Here is a 17,674-nt window from a genome sequence, read left to right as displayed (position 1 = left end):
CCTCTTAATTAGTGTGTATTGTATTTAGCCAAAGTTGTGCTAAAAAAATAAAGACATAGTGTTATCTCCTTCCATTAGATAAAAAGAATGAAAGTGAATGAACTGAACGTTTAACTCAAGACTTTGGATAGAAAACAATAACACAGAAAACAAAGATAATAGGTAATAAAGTAACAGCCATACACAAGAAGAAATTAATGTTAGAATACAAATAACACAAATGATAAAATTAAAAGACCAATAGTTGGTTTTATAAATATTCATAATGTAGTCTAATCAATAGAATTTTAATTAAAAAGATAGGAAAGGTACAAAAAGAAAATTAGAGATGATAAATAAGTTATAACAGATTCAAAGTTAACAAAAATAAAATGATATGTAATTACATTTTTTATACCTTAAGGAAAATGATAGGAACATATTAATAATCAAATTTGAAGAATTAGAAAATATAAATATTTCCATAGGCAGGAAGCTAGTTTTTCAAGTCATCACATTATAAAATACATTCTTTTAGTCTTGAAAGAGGTAAAATTTCTATATTTTATAAAAGTTCCAGTAAGAGAAAAATCTTTCAAATTACTTTAGAAATTATTATAATACTAACATCACAACCTGGCAATGTTAGCACAGAAGAAAAGTGCGTACATAGATTATACAGCATAGGTTTAGAAGATCCTAAATGAAATATTAGCAACTGACTATATCATCGTCAGAGAATAATGATTTAATATAAGGGAATATATTAATATAACACATCACAAGGTCAAAAGTAAACCTTTATTGCAGTAGATGCCTAAAGCCATTTGAAATAGGACACTTGCAAAATTGGAGGTTACAAGAGATGCCCATGTATGACTTCTTAGTCTGGAAGTAGGCCCAGTGATTATGCCCTGAGTACCAATGGCTAAGCCAGTGATTTTGAAGCCTGTGGAGGCCAAGCCTGGTCACCACTGTGACTGAGGCAGGCACCTGGAACTGGAAGAACATCAGCACATCAGTAAAACATCTGTGCAAGGCCAGTGATAGCATGCCTCATCCAGCACCACAGGAGTAGTGGACTGAACAGACTGCCCAGGTTCCTCTCTGACTGACGTGAAAGTTAGTCTGATTCTCTTCGGACTGAATCATCCCAAGTTTTCTTAATCTAAGATGGATAGAGAGGGGGGCTTAAATTGAAGAGCTTTGCTTTCTGCTAATAATAAAACTGAAACAATTATTAAAAGATAGGGAGAAATAACTATTTTTGTATTTGGAGTTTACAGAGCAGTGCACACCATATATAACTCATGAAGGAATATAATGTAATGAGTAAAGTTGGTGGTATAATTTCATTGGTAAATATAAGGCTAATTTTTCTAAAAAGAATCAGAAAGTAGAATGTAATGGCATGTTTAAAGAAAAATCTATGATGATTTAGTGAGATTTCTTTTTAAAATGCAAAAAGTGACAGAGTTGGAATAATAATTTTGCTTTATAGATTTAAATGTTTCCTTCAAGATAGTTTTGTTTTGTTATTCCGTGATAACTGCTTCTGATTTGATCTGATCTTCCCTTGAGCTACATCAATGATCTCTTTGGATCTAAATGATGACTTTTGATCTTCATTCTTTTTCCTTTTTATCTTTTTTCTTCTCTCACCAATTTTCTCTCTTTATTCTTTTCCTCTGAACACTACAGGAGTTTATGCACTCATTCATCCATATGTAAGTGTATTCCCTAAATCAATATTGATTATTAGGTATCAAGAATAGTGTGGTGAAAATGACAAGTCTTTGCTTGTCACAAGAAACAAGTGAGTAAATGGAGAATTAAAACAAAATATAAGAAGCATTGTAAGAGTAGTAAGAACATGATGCTGCTGAGTGTTCAGGGATGGCACTAACTCAGGTTTAGACATACTGGGGAGGTTTTCTAGAGTGAGTAACTATAAGTTAAACATAAATGGTGAGTAGCCAGTAACCAATTGAAGGTTGTGATGATCCGAGTCTTTATATTTTCCCCCCAAATTCATATGTGGAAATGAATAAGGATGGAGTCCTGATGAATGGGATTAATGCCCTTATAGAGGTCCAAGAAAGCTCCCTTACCCCTCTGCCATGTGAGGACACAGGGAGAAGACAGCTATGTCTTGAGGAATGGGCCCTCACTCAAGAGTTCCTTACCCAGCTAACACACTTTTCAACTACCCAAGTAAAAGAAAACAATTTGATAATATACAAAGCTTCAGGGATTCTGTTTCTCAAGATGCTTTCCCTTCTGAGGAAATACATGAGGAGACTCTTAAGAACAATGGAATCAGAAAGTGACTTCAAGATAAATATAAATGGACTGTGATGGGTGGGTCTTGTCTAATTCGCTAGAGGAGACTCAGTATTGAGAATCACTCTGCAAAGGGAAACCTAAGAGTACTAGGGGAGGTAAGGAAGAATATCTGAGCATTCTGAGGTTCTCACTGGAAATTCTGAAAGTCCCATAGGGTGAGGAGAAATGAGGAACAAATATAGCACAGCAATGTGTAGAAAGAATCGGTGTCTGACTTTCACTTAGCAGTGGAGAAAACAAACAACAAGTAAAGAAAAGGAAAAAGAAGAAGCAAAAAGTAAAGTGAGTAACAAATGTACAGTTGAGATAGTAGGGGTAAAATAGAGTACATCAGTTGGTATATTAAATATGAACAGGCTAAATCCTCCTGTTAATAGAATATGGCTGTTAGATTAGAGTAAACCCAGGTATATGTTGTTTATAAGAAAAAAAATAAAAGAGGGACAAAGAGGTTCTAGGTTAATGTAAATACAAGGAAAGAATTTTCATTATTAATACTAGAAATTTAAAGCTAAAAGCACTAAAACAAGACAAGAGTGACATTTTACATTGGTAAAAGGCTTCATATAAGAAGAAGAAAGTGTCTTGGATCACTGTGCCTCTTAGAACAGTAAATAAACATATGAAGTACAAATTATAAATGCTAGAAAAATCTAATAAAAATAATTCTGAATTGATCTAGTAGAAATTTGATTAGAAAATCAACTAAATCAGTAAACTCATATGTGAGTTTAGAAGGGCTAAAATTTCATGAGATTATTATAAGGGCTATTAATTTCATAAGATTATTAGACAGCTAGCATGAATTTATGCTAATAAAAGAACAAGGCCTTATCACAGAAAATATGGTTGCATTGAAATTCTGATCAGATCATGTTCTGTGCATTGTGTTCAGTTCTGGGTATTCTCAAGCTTATGTGCACCCAGTAAAGAGTAAACATGGAGGTGAGGACTTTGGAAGTCAGTTGCAAAAGTTGAAAATTGGAGATATTTGATGTGAAGAAGAGAAGGCTATAGAGATTGAGTATTTATCTCCAAATATTTAAGGACTGTCATATAGAATATAAATAAATAAAATAAGTAGAGTGAAGATAAGTTGTTGAAAGTTCTAGAGAACTGGAATTTAGTTCTACATAGCTAAATTGTTTAATAACTAATATATTCTACAAAGGAATTAAGAAATAAATTCAGGTGGGAAAAGGGGATGTTTCTGTCAGAGATGCTCTGGAAGACGTTCTTTCATTGTCGGAGAGTTTGGATTAAATGACTTTTAAAGTTACTTTTAACTCCAATTTTCTATGAGCTTGTAACTTTAATATCACCGCAAAAATTACCCAAACTGCATTTCAAATTATAAAATCATGAGTTTTACATACACCCACATGCACACACAGTGAGACACTTTATGATTTCATTTGTAGGCAAAATGGTATCTGATCATTATGGAAAAATGGTCTGGGACACAAAGCATGTATTCATTTAAATGTCAACAAAAAGTCTGATCATCAAGTTGCCTGGGATTTAAAATTGTGAACAATGAAATTTTATCAATAGGACCTTCTTAAGAATAATCAATTATAACAAATGCGAAACGATAGAGGTATTTATTCAGAAAAGAATCAGTTACACAATCAGTTAAGCTTTATTACACATGAGGTCTTGGAATTTTTCAAAAATTTAGTAATAGCAGAAAGGCATCAGGTATAATATGTAGGAAACTAGGCCCTGAAGACAGAGCCACAATCAGATAAATTTGAGTTCAAGATCTGGCTTATCACCTTACTAGATGGGTAAAATTCATCTCTCTTTCTCATGTTGAGTTGACTATAAAATGGAGGACATTCATAGTGCTTAATTTCATAGGGCTATTGGGGGTATTAAGAAAGAGAATGTATATATCACACTAATCAGTTTGGATTTGGGTACCTTCATTGGGTCCTTCATTCTCCATATATATGTATAGAAAGAGCAAAGATGGAGGGAAAAAGAGAATTCAAGGGAATAGCAAATCATTATTTCAATGATTAAGATAGATAACATTTTCTCCACAGCACCTCTGAAATAGAAAACAGATTCACTGCTGAGTGTTTATGTAGTAAAGTATGTGAAGTCTCATGGAAGAGAGGAATAGGGTAATCCTTGCTTAGCAGACAAATAATGTAAATAGCACAAAGGCATTGCCTGCTCTGAAAGATGTTTCACTTCAGCCAGAGAAATTAAAAAAAAAAAAAAAAACTACTGAAATTCTAGTCCCTGTGTTCAAGGAAGAAGAAAATAATGCAAAGATAAACAAATCCCTAACAGCTCTTTCATGATCTCTCCAAATGAGCTGGTAATATTCTTTAGAATTTACTCAGAAATCAAGACAGTCTTTAAGAAATATTTGAGGGCTTTACATATTCCCATAAAATATGGGACACTGCCTAATAAGGATGTTTTCTTTGTTCAACTATTGACCTGCTAAAGCCAACTCTTTTAATAATAATTGTAATTCAGGGAGTGTACTTTCAGACATTCCCTACCCTATTTTCAGTTTAAATGATCAGTTTATGACATTAGGAGCTCATTTCTAACATGTATCAAAGATTTCATAAGGCTTTTGTTAAAGACTAGAAAATGTATTATTGTAGCTAGTCTGTGCTGCTCAAAGTTCCTTTATAATTAGTGTGAAAGGCAGAAATATGGATACTTTTTTATGCATTGTTCCTGTCTAATTTAAGATGAATGGTCTGCTCCTTCCACACAGTAAACCTTCAATGAATGTTTGAATGAATGAGTGAGTAAACAATTGATGGATAACAAAGAGCACAGTCATCAATTAAGAGTCCAATGAAAGTAAATTTTGGTTGCTCATATAACAAAGAATTGAAATTCTTTTTTATTCCTTTGATTTGGGAATAACAATTTGACAGGCTACCAGAATGATAGATTTTTAAGATTTCCTAACCCTTCTTGGTTAATAACTTGGCATGATTCAACTGGGACCAGTAGTGGTCTTTCTTTTAATACTTTGTGTAATACAAGTGTTGGTCCTTTAAACAAGCTGGTAAAATCAAGTCCTGGCACCTAGCCACATACACAGGGGATTAGGCCTGGAATACATATTACAGGAAGTAAGTGTGATTTAAGCCTTAGAACACTGAGACCACAGGAAGTTAATTGACATGAAAAGCTTTTCTAATTTCATCCTGAGGATTTCTGTGTACTGACAGGTTAAAGCACTATCTGATAGAAGTTAGTTTGTAGGACATTCAAGTAACCTTCTTGAATTCTTTCCTAGAGATTTTTGTGATGATCTTTTTAAAAGCCATTTGATTTGATCCTATAAGCTTTATACTAGAAATCAGCTGTCTTAAAAAATACCTAACTTCCAAAAGAGAGATCTGTTGTCACAAATGAAGATCACGAATTGGCTCAATGAAGAAATAAATATTGGTTTCATCTATAAATAATTAGATTATACCAAATCACAAATACAAAATCAAAAGGTGACATTTTAAATTTGGCTTACTTTACAGACACACAAGAAATAAAACAGACCGACAACTTTAAAGTGGGAGATAGTATTTGTATGATTCACTAAATATGGTACTTTCCACGGTCTAATAAAAAACTATAAACTGAGATCTTCCATGATCTTCCCTCATGTTCTACCCTGGATGAGTATGGTGAGAAGAAGCCTTTGAGAGGGGCTGTACTCTGTTCTGGGCATCAGGAAATATGAGTGTAAACACACATGCATGAATCCAGTTACATACACATAAGGTTTCAAAGTCACAAACACAATTACTTACTTTTTAGGTTTTCTTTGTTATAATCTGAAGGGGAAAGGATAAAAATTTGTTTTAAGTGAGCATACAGATATCTCACATGTGAGAGAGTGCTAAGAAATGCAAGTTCTCTTTCAGCTTTTTAATACACACTGGAAAACATTCTTTGCATTGGATTATGAAAGAATTGGACCTTTGAAATTAAACCAGCTGTTAGGGATAACAACATAGTTCCTTACAAACAAAGTTCATTAAAGCAACATGAAGCAATTCAGTTTTGTTTTGTGAAATCAGCATTTTCAAACATGTGTCTTATTTTAGCATGCTTTCTTGGCTAAGAAAAAGCACTTCATTCCTTTATTTCACTCTTCTGACAAAATCTGAGATGTTTCTTAGCCATTTTTCTGCACATTCCAGAAAATGTTACAAGCTCTCATAAGATTCCCTATGAAAGAATCTAAAAGGTCAAGCAGTAGTTAAAAGTGTTGTTGCACTTATTTTTAGAGCAAATGAAGTAAGTTCTTATGCAAACCTGTGCAATTAGGATAGCATTAGAATTCCACTAGTAGGTATCTAAGGAAGGCAGAACTCAAAAAAAAAAAAAAAAAAAAAAAAATAGAAATGCCCCTAGAAATACTAGAAGCTGTAAGTTCACATCTTAGTTTCTTCAAAATAGTAAATTTCTCTTAAACTCCAAAGTCTTGGGAGAACTCTTTGTTACCTAGATGTGGCAGTCTGGCACAGGCCATGGGATCCCAGTGCATGCTGGGAAGCTTGCTGCATTCTGGCACAGACAGCAAATGCATCTCGGATCTGTAGAGTCCTCTGTGGGTCTTCTCTTCCATTGCCAGCCATTCTTTTGCACAGAAGAGCTCCTTTACTGCCAAGCAGTATTCTCTAAAATATTTTATGGAGAACAAAACTTGATGAATCATAACACATTAAAGCAAATTTGTGGCAGATCCTAAATTCTATGTTTTCAAGACATCATCATAGTACATTGTCTGTTCTTGAAAAAGCATTTATGAAAGAACCTTTTTTTTTTTACTGTAAATAATACAAGACTTCATGAAATCAAGTGTACTGGCCAGTGAGATGAAATGCTAATCTCATTTTGTTGTTAAACACAATGCCAGTCCGGTGAGAAAAATGTCAAATTTAAAATATATTAGATTGGGAATCTCTGATATTTCTTCTCCCAACTTCATATTCAAATAACACAGGTAGATAAATAAGGTATACAGGGTTTAAAAAACACACCTGCTGAAAGTCAGGATAATTGTCAATCAGTTTCCAGCTGGAAGATTTTTCTATAATCTTGGGGCTAATGGGCAGGGCTTAAGTCTGGGGCCCTGTGTGCTTTGTCCTCTGAAACAGGACAGCAACACCTCCCTGGCAGTTTATAGGAGGGCATGTGGGTCCTTACCCAGCCCTTACTTTGACACACAGAATCTTGTTCCATTGCTATGCATGCTTCCATCTGAGAAAGCCCAAGTAATATCTGTCTGAATATGAAGCTGTTACATTCATCTACATGTTGTATTATGAGTGAAGGGGCTGAAGAAACACTAGTTGGATGACTTGGAATTTTGTGGATTAGTATTTCTTCAAGCCTGATAAAAATAGGACAGACTGCATAGGAGAAACCTGATTAATTTCTAATGAAGGTATTTGGGGATAACAATAAGGCAAAATTAAAGATAATTAACTAAATTAAACATAATAATAGCAGATGTCCTTTATTCAGTATCTGAAGGATTCAGAGAGGAGGAACTTGTAAGTGTGTGTATACATGCATAAATGGTGTCTTTTTTCATACTTATTCCCACACTCCTGCTTTCCTAATTTGCCAATATGCACTAATTGAGCATGCGTAGAATAAAAGGCAATGCATATGAATGTGATGACATGCAAATATATTCTTATATGGAGATAACAATGGGATTTATAATTCTTGGTTTGTGTGAGGGAGAAGAGAGTATAATGGGCTTTCAAGACTTCTCATAAGGTAAAGGACCTGAGGAGAGTTGCTTAGCTTGATCCCACCCCTGGGTTGTATAAGCACATTTTTTTTTTTTTGACATGCAGGCAGTGTAAATTGTGCAAAAATCAATATGGGACATATGAAAAAAATTCCATACTTCACATTATGCAGAAGAAGCAAATACCTGGGAATTTTTAAAATCTAAATAGAATAACACATTAATGAATGGCTTTTGATTTGCTTTTTTTTTTTTTCATTGCCATACACTAAAGCATGCCCTCTATAGCAGAGTTTTTCACAAGAAAAAAACAAATCAGGATGAACTACAGACTGAAAAGTGGGATAATTTGAACATGGAAGTAACTACAGAAAATAGAAACCACAAAAAATAACACTTATAATCTTCACTGAAAATAGAAAACAAATGGGACTACAAGAAATAAACAAATTTGAACTAAATATTCAATTGAATGCAGAAAGAAAGGACCTAAATGAATGCAAGAAAGGCTAAACGGATGAAAGTAATGTGTGAAATAACTGATAAGGTAGAGCAAGTAAGAAATCCAAAGTCAAATAATAGTGTTTCTCAGCAAGAAAACCAGAGCACATAAATAACAGAAAATCAAAGATGTGGCATAGGAAATCATTTTTAAGATTAAAAGGACATAATGTTTAGAGAATATTATCCATTATTTTTTATATTATTTCTATTACATGAAAGAAAACAATGAAAATAAATCTGTCACCAAATGAATTTTATAAATATTATGAATTGCAAAGATTAGAGAAATAATCTTTCTACCATCTGGAGAGAGGAAAACGTTCCTTACAAGGGAACAAAAGTCAAGATTGCTTTCTGCTTCCTCTTCATTACAACATGGCCAGAAAATAATGGTCAGAGTCCATAGTGTTTGAGGAGAACTAACACAAGAACTGACACTTGTGTTAACACAGACTTAAATCCCAGTCAAAAACACATATGTAAGATAACAGAATTTTTTTTTACATGTAAAAATCGCCTACTCCAGCTGAGTGAGAGATGAGTAGAGATGAACAAGAAGTGAATTAAAATTAGGAATTTAAGAAAAATATTTTATTTGAAATGAATGACAATGAGTATTAATGATAAGTAACATAGTAAGCTCCTCCAAGTATCTACTTATATATGATTATGAAATCAAATGTAAAAACTAAGAATAATGGTCCAAAAATTGAACATATGCAAATAAAATATAATTGAACAATAAAAATATGGTTTATAATTTCAGATAGAGTTTCAAAGAACAAGTTTGGAAGATTCAGTACAATTATGCCAACTTAATTAGGTCTACCCTGAATACCTTGTTTTTAAAGTTACAACTTAATCCCCTTCCTTTGGTATTCCTGGTCTTCCTTACCCTAGCACTCCTTTTTTCTTTTTCCATGACATTTAACATTTTCTAAACTTATATATAAGTCATTTAATTATTATGTTCATTAATATACCCCAAATGCTCAGTGTAGTACTTGGAGCCCAGAAGGAGATCAATAAATATTTGCTGGACACATACAATTCCACGTCATTCATGAAGAGTCACCTATCGTTGAATGATTGCTTATATTAGGCTGATGTAAAAGTAGTTTCGGTTCTTGCCATTATGTTTAATGGGAAAAAACCCACAATTACTTTTGCAGCAACCTAATAATTAGAAAGCCATGAGTGATAGCATACTTTTAAAAATCCCACAAGCAAGTAGAAGTAGAAAATAAAATGGCTGACAACTTCTGAACTACTTTGACGAATAAAGGCAAACAGAGACTTTTTCAAAAGATATAACAGAAAATGAAGATCAAACTTACCAATTATCAGCACTAAATTCAATTTTAGTTTAATATTTATTGGTGCAAAAAGCAAGAGAGCAGAAAGGATTGAACATAAATATATGAATTTTGTATGTTAATAGAAGAGACTAAATCTTTATAAATGCTAACTTATTATATATCAGATAAAATAAACCTTTAAAATATTAAAATGTAAAAATTTTTAATTATATTTTCTTCAATGGGAATAAGATGTTTGGTGATGAGGATTTTAAAAAATAAAAACATTTTTTCAATAAAACTACTTATTTAAATAACAATGGGAATTAGAAAAAAAATTTAAACATATACTGCAAATGACTTACAGATTTAGGAAATAATGAACTATACTTTTCTAATACATTTAAAATTTCAATGATAGGGATTTTTTCTTTTAAAAAAGTGAATTATTTTCAATCTTAAAAAGAACCACCTGTGGCTCATGCATGTAAACTGATCTGGGACATAAATGTTGGAAAGTTACTCAATAAATGTATTTTGTGTGAGCAACCAAGGTAAAACTTAATTTTAATTCTAGTAAAAATTTCCTAAATTTCAATAAAAAAAGAAGGAGATTCTAATTAAGAAAGAGGTCTGGACTTCCACCAAGATGGCTGAATAGTGACAGCTCCAGAGCACAGTTCGCAGCAAGAGTGATGCAGAAGGCAAGTGATCTCCACATTTCCAACTGAGGTACCAGATTCATCTCAATGAGACTGGTTGGACAGTGGACGTAGCCCAAGGAGGACAAACCGAGGCAGGGTAGGGTGCTGCCTCACCCTGGAAGTGCAGTGGGCCAGAGGACGCCCCTGCAACCCAATGGAGGACATCCAGGACTTTTCCAGCCACTCCAGCACTCCAGTTCAGGTACTGCGCTTCTCTCGTGGTCTTTACAGCCCACAGAGAAGGAGACTCCTGTTGGGCCAACAAGCATTGCAGGTTTCCAGCACAAATATGGGTGGCCAATTCAGCTGATGCCATGGGTTTGCAGCACAAATCTAAGTGGCTGTTTTAGCTGGTGCCTGGAATGCATGAGAGGCAGAGCTGGCCATTCCCCTGAAAAAAAGGGGGCTAAATGCAGGGAGCCAAGTGATTTGGCTCCATGGGTCCCACCCCCACAAAGACCAGCAAACTGAAACCCACTGGCTTGAGAGTTTTGCAGCAAGTGCAGCAGTTTGAGCTCAACCCTGGACAGTCGAGCTTGGTTGGGGGAAAGGTGTCTGCCATTACTGAGGCAGTCCACCATTTCCAAGGCAGTTCTAACCTTACCTGTGTAAACAAAATCGCAGGGAAATTTACACAGCAGCTGGCCAGGGCCCCAGCAGCTCAGCAATGTCTCTGCTGGAAGACTGTGACTAGACTTCCTCCTTGCTGGGCAGGGCATCTCTGAAAAAGGCAGCAGCCCATCAGGGACTTATAAATAAAGCCCCACCTTCTTGGGACAGAGCACCTGGGAAAAGGGACAGTTCTGAGTTCGGCTGCAGCAGACTTAAACATCCTTGCCCAGCAGCTCTGAAGGGGGCAATGGAGCTCCCAGCACAGCATTTGAGCTCTGATAAGGGACAGACTGCCTCCTCAAGTGGCTCCCTGACCCCTGTATATCCAAAGAGATACCTCATACAGGAGAGCTCTGGCTGACATCTGGCAGGTACCCTTCTGGGATGAAGCTATCAGAGGAAGGAACAGGCAGCAATCCTTGCTGTTCCACAGCCCCTGTGGGTGATTCCTAGGAAGCAGGGTCTGGAGTGGACCTCCAGCAGTCCTGCAGCAGAGGGATGTGACTGTTAGAAGGAAAAACTAAAAAAAAAACAGAAATGAATAGTTTCAACATCAATAGAAAGGACGTCCACTCAGAGACCCCATCCGAAAGTCATCAACTTCAAAGACAAAAGGTAGATAAATCCACAAAGATGGGAAGAAACCAATGCAAAAATGAAGAAATCGCCAAAACCCAGAACACCTCTCCTCCTCCAAGGGATCATAACTCCTCACCAGCAAGAGAACAAAATTGGATAGAGAATGAGTTTGATGAATTGACAGAAGCACACTTCAGAAGGTGGTTAATAACAAACTTCTCTGAGCTAAAGGAAGATGTGCTAACCCAGTGCAAAGAAACTAAGAACCTTGAAAAAAGGTTAGACAAAATGCTAACTAGAATAAACAGCTTAGAGAAGAACATAAATGACCTACTGGAGCTGAAAAACACAGCACGAGAACTTTGCAAAGTATACACAAGTTTCAATAGCTGAATACATCAAGCAGAAGAAAGGATATCAGAGATTGAAGGTCAATTCAATGAAATAAAATGAGAAGGCAAGATTAGAGAAGAAAGAGTGAAAAGAAATGAACAAACCCTCCAAGAAATATGGGATTATGTGAAAAGACCTAATCTACGTTTGATTGGTGTACCTGAATGTAATGGGGAAAATGAATCCAAACTGGAAAACACTCTTCAGGATATAATCCAGGAGAACTTCCTCAACCTAGCAAGGCAGGCCAACATTCAAATCCAGGAAATGGAGAGAAAGCCAAAAAGGTATTCCTCAAGAAGAGCAACCCCAAGGCACGTAATTGTCAGATTCACCAGGGTTGAAATAAAAAATGCTAAGGGCAGCCAGAGAGAAAGGTTGGGTTACCCACAAAGGGAAGCCCATCAGACTCACAGCAGATCTCTTGACAGAAACCCTATAAGCCAGAATAGAGTAGGGGCCAGTATTCAAATCATTAAAAGATCCTTCAACCCAGAATTTCACATCCAGCCAAACTAAGCTTCATAAGTGAAGGAGAAATAAAATCCTTTATGGACAAGCAATTGCTGAGAGATTTCGTCACCACCAGGCCTGCCGTTCAAGAGCTCCTGAAGGAAACGTTAAACATGGAAAGGAAAAACAAGTACCAGCCACTGCAAAAACATGCCAAATGGCATGTTTGACACATTGATACAATGAAGAAACTGCATCAACTGACTGTCAAAACCAGCTAGTATCAAAATGGCAGGATCAAATTCACACATAACAATATTAACCTTAAATGTAAATGGACTAAATGACCCAATCAAAAGACACAGACTGGCAAATTGGATAAAAAGTCAAGACCCATTGGTGTGCTGTATTCAGGAGACCCATGTCATGTGCAAAGACACACATAGATCCAAAGGGATGGAGGAAGATTTACCAAGCAAATAGCAAAAAAAAAAAAAAAAAAGCAGTCATTGCAGTCCTGGTCTCTAATAAAAAAATAAACTTTAAACCAGCAAAGATCAAAAGAGACAAAGAAGGGCATAGCCAGACAATCCTAAGCAAAAAGAACAGAGCTGGAGGCATCACACTACCTGACTTCAAACTGTACTGCAAGCTACAGTAATCAAAACAGCATGGTACTGGTATCAAAACAGAGATAAAGACCAATGGAACAAAACAGAGGCCTTAGAAGTAACAGCACACATCTAAAACCATCTTATCTTTGACAAACCTGACAAAAGCAATGGGGAAAGGATTTCCTGTTTAATAAATGGTATTGGGAAAACTGATGAGCCATGTGCAGAAAGCTGAAGCCGAACCCCTTCCTTACACCTTATACAAAAATTAACTCCAGATTAAAGATTTAAACATAAGACCTAGCACGATAAAAATCCTAGAAGAAAACCTAGCCAATACCATACAGGACATAGGCATAGGCAAGGATGTCATGACTAAAACTCCAAAAACAATGGCAACTAAAGCCAAAATAGACAAAAGGGATCTAATTAAACTCCAGGGCTTCTGCACAGCAAAAGAACAATCACTAGACTGAAACAGCAACCAACAGAATGGGAAAAAGTTTTTTGCAAGCTACTCATCTGACAAAGGGCTAAAATGTAGAATCTACAAAGTAAAATGAATTTACAAGAAAAAAATAATCCTGTCAAAAAGTATGTGAAGGATATGAATGGGCACTTTTCAAAAGAAGACATTTATGCAGCCAACAAATATGAAAAAATGTTAATCATCACTGGTCATTAGAGAAATGCAAATCAAAACCATGTTGAGATACCATCTTACACCAGTTAGAATGGTGATCGTTAAAAAATCTGGAGACCACAGATGCTAGAGAGGATGCGGAGAAATAGGAACACTTTTACCCTGTTGGTGGGAATGTAAATTAGTTCAACCATTGTGGAAGATAGTGTGGCGATTTTTCAAGGATCTAGAACTAGAAATACCATTTGACCCAGCAATCCCATTATTGGGCATATACCCAAATAATTATAAATCATTCTATTATAATGACACATGCACACGTATGTTCATTGTGGCACTGTTTACAATAGCAAAGACTTGGAACCAACCCAAAGGCCCATCAAGGATAGAGTGGATAAAGAAAATGTGGCACATATACACTATGGAATACTATGCAGCCATAATAAAGAATGAGTTCATGTCCTTTGCAGGGACATGGATGAATCTGGAAACTATCATTCTCAGCAAACTGACACAAGAACAGAAAACCAAATACCACATATTCTCACTCATAAGTGGGTATTGAACAATGAGAACACATGGACACAGGGAGGGGAACATCTCACACTGGGGTCTGTTGGGAGGTTGAGGTCTAGGAGAGGGATAGCATAATTCTTAGGTATCATGAGGGGGAGCTTGCCCCTACCTACTCCTTCACCTGTTTGCATCTCAACCACTCAAATGTGGCAATGAAAAGGAACAAATCACTGTTACATGTGGCAATATGGATGAATATCAAAAACATAATGTTGAACAAAAAAAGTCAGACACAGAACAGTATATATTGTACAATTTTATGAGCATGAGATTCAGGAACAAGCAAAACTAATTATATACTATGGTCAGAGAAATCAGAACAGGGATGCCATTAGAGATAATGGGGAATTGGTTAGAAATGCGCTTAAGAGAACTTTATGGGTGATGAAAACATTCTACGTCTTGATTGGGGTAGTGGTTACATAGTTGTATTTTTGTCAAACTCTGAGCCATATGCTTAAAAGGGATACAGTTTCTTGTATATAAATTATACTTCTATCAAGTATCTCAAAAAAGAATACATTTTTAAAAATCTGATTAATATGATCCAAAAAATTACATAGTTCAACTCTAATGTATAAAAATTCTAAAGAAATTAATAGTAATTTTATTAAAATAGGAACAAGGGAATTGATTGCATCCCTATGTTTTATGGGCATTTCTAGCCTCCTGTAATAACTACATTATAATTGATACTCTTGCAACAATAACAATGACTATAAAACACACCTAGTCATAAACTTAATAAAAAAAGAAACATGTTACTAGCAGGCATAAAATAAGATCTGTATAAAAGGAACCGCACACCATACTCCTGAATGAATACTCAGTAATGTAAATATAATTATTTGCTTTAAATTAATTGTATAAACTTAGCATCATTCTGATGAAATTCCATTCACTGGCAAAATGTTTCTAAATTTCATATTTAAAAATTATTATATAATAAGTTTTACAATATAATTATATAACATGATGTTATATAATTATGTAGCTTATTTATAACATGTTTATAGTTATATAATTATAACTTATATAAATATTTTTAAATACGAAATTTAGAGGCATTTTGCTAATGTCCATATGTAATAATTAAAAATAATTATATAAGTAAACAACACATTTTTAAAAGATGATAAACTGTGAAATTCATAGCACAAAATTTTGAAATTAATTTTGAAGACTCAATAATTAAATCCAAAGTCTTTAGTGCAAAAATGACAAATCATCAATGAAATAGAATTCAGAGTACAGAAATATAGATAGAAGTAAATATAAACACATATCTCAGTAGTGACCAGCTCTCTGGGTTTTAGCAATGAAAGAACTGTGTTCCAAGAAAGTCCTCCATCCCAGGCAAATGAGAATGGTTGGTTACCTTACCCACACTTACTCTATAAATACAAGTGATTCAAAGATTTTTTTGCTATTTAGCAAAATTCAAATATGCTTCATCATTTCCATTACAATGAAAATAACAACATTGATAAAAGAAAGCTCAATAATCATTCATTATTATGAATTCATTATACTTTCATTATTATGAATACATGAATAATGAATGTATGCTGTAGGTAATGCATTATATAAAACATAATTTCTGATGTATGTCACCAGTTTGTCTGAATCTGTGTCATTTAAGGCAAATCTGAAGTATTATTAGATAAGGTGCATTTTTAGATGAGATTTTAGTTGGATGCAGTGGCAAAGCTTATGAAAGTATAGCATGCTGAGAAGAGTTTGACATAAAATGGATGCAAACCATGAAGCTCATGATGGCAGAACCTGATTTCATATGGTCACCATGCAATGATAACTCAGCTATTTAATAACAACCTAGTGTATAGAATACAATATTGTAAAAAGTTCACTTGAGGCATGATAATTAGTGTTATGATAAATGCATTATTGTTATTATTATTATTTGAGATGGAGTCTCTGTCACCCAGGCTGGAGTGCAGTGGCATGATCTTGGCTCACTGCAGATAAATGCATTATTTTAAATCAAAAGAACGAGGATGAAAAATTTCATTTGTGGTATTGGGACAACTGGCTAACTCGATAGAATAAATCAGAGTCAACTATTCCCAAATTGAAATCATAAGAAAAAACTTTATAACAAGGTTAGGACAAACTTTATAACAAGATTAAATGACAAAGGCAGAAACTAAAAACAAAGAGACTGATTGACTTCACTATAAAAAAAAAAATTACAAATTGTGCCTTCCAGAACAGCGTATTATACATAAATATAATATGACATCAGAGATTTTCGTCTAAATAAGTAATCTGGTGACGGCGTTTTAGGGGGCTGGGTGGGTAGGAATGAGATAAGATTGACCCTGAGCTGAAAATTGTTGAAGCTGGGTGATTGGTATCTTGGCATTAGTCATACTATAATCTCTACTTTGTATATATATGAAAATGTCCATATTTAAAAAATAAAACCAGGCTGGGTGTGGTGGCTCACAGTTGTAATCCAAGCACTTTGGAGGCCAAGGCAGGCGGATCACCTGAGGTCGGGAGTTCAAGACCAGCCTGACCAACATGGTGAAACCCTGTCTTAAAAATAAATAAATAAATAAAAACCAAAGTTCACTTTGCATTGGGAAAAATAATTTATAGAATGTGTAATAAGCACATGGGTAAGTAATATAATTGTACAATTTTATTAGAAAAGAATAAGCAATCTAGTGGCAAAATGGGTAAAGGCTATAAATAGAAAAAAAAATTTTTAATACCTAAAATTGTCAAGTATACCTTTTTATTTTCTGCTTAGTGTTTTTTTGGTACATTCTATTTTTTTTATACAATTGAGTCTTGTGGGTTTTGTAATCAGAAAACCACAATGCCTGTCACACATACACAGAAAATTTTCTAATCTAATTATTATTCATCTCAAGCATCTGTGCATGGTGTTGAGCTGATCTGCCTGAGTGTCACTGTGTAAGTATGATAACTATTCCAGTGGCCACCACAAATTATGTTAGCAGTACTAAAGGAAGAGCTGATAGAATCTACTGTCACTTTATTTTGCTTGTTACATTTCTGTTTATTGTACATGTGTTACTTTCTAGCAAAAAGATTTTCATTTTTGAGCAGTATATCACATAACCAATTTTGGAGAATCTTATAAAGTAGCTCAAGAAAGGAAAATCTAAAGAAGTGACAATAAACAGAGGCATTATTTTTTCAAATAACTGCTAGGACAGTTGAAATAG

General features: G+C 34.6%; 1 protein-coding gene across 6 annotated transcripts in view; it reads right to left on the bottom strand.

Annotated features, from left to right (window-relative positions):
• MUSK (muscle associated receptor tyrosine kinase) overlaps positions 1-17,674 on the bottom strand; it is a 135,233-nt gene that overhangs the window by 10,266 nt on the left and 107,293 nt on the right. For 3 of the 6 annotated variants that reach the window (XM_032240326.1, XM_032240328.1, XM_032240330.1), the window contains 2 exons: positions 6,817-6,992; positions 6,120-6,143 (listed from right to left, as the gene is read on the bottom strand). In XM_032240326.1, coding sequence (XP_032096217.1) covers positions 6,120-6,143; positions 6,817-6,992 — 200 coding nt within the window. The remainder of the gene's footprint in view (positions 1-6,119; positions 6,144-6,816; positions 6,993-17,674) is intronic. The other 3 variants (XM_032240327.1, XM_032240329.1, XM_032240331.1) reach the window with 1 other exon arrangement.

This window comes from Sapajus apella, unplaced genomic scaffold, assembly GCF_009761245.1.
Source record: "Sapajus apella isolate SASKATOON/1434 unplaced genomic scaffold, GSC_monkey_1.0 scaffold46, whole genome shotgun sequence".
NCBI classification, from domain to species: Eukaryota; Metazoa; Chordata; class Mammalia; order Primates; family Cebidae; genus Sapajus; species Sapajus apella.
The sequence above is the reverse complement of the archived record's forward strand: the minus strand, read 5'-3'. Positions and strand labels throughout refer to the sequence as shown.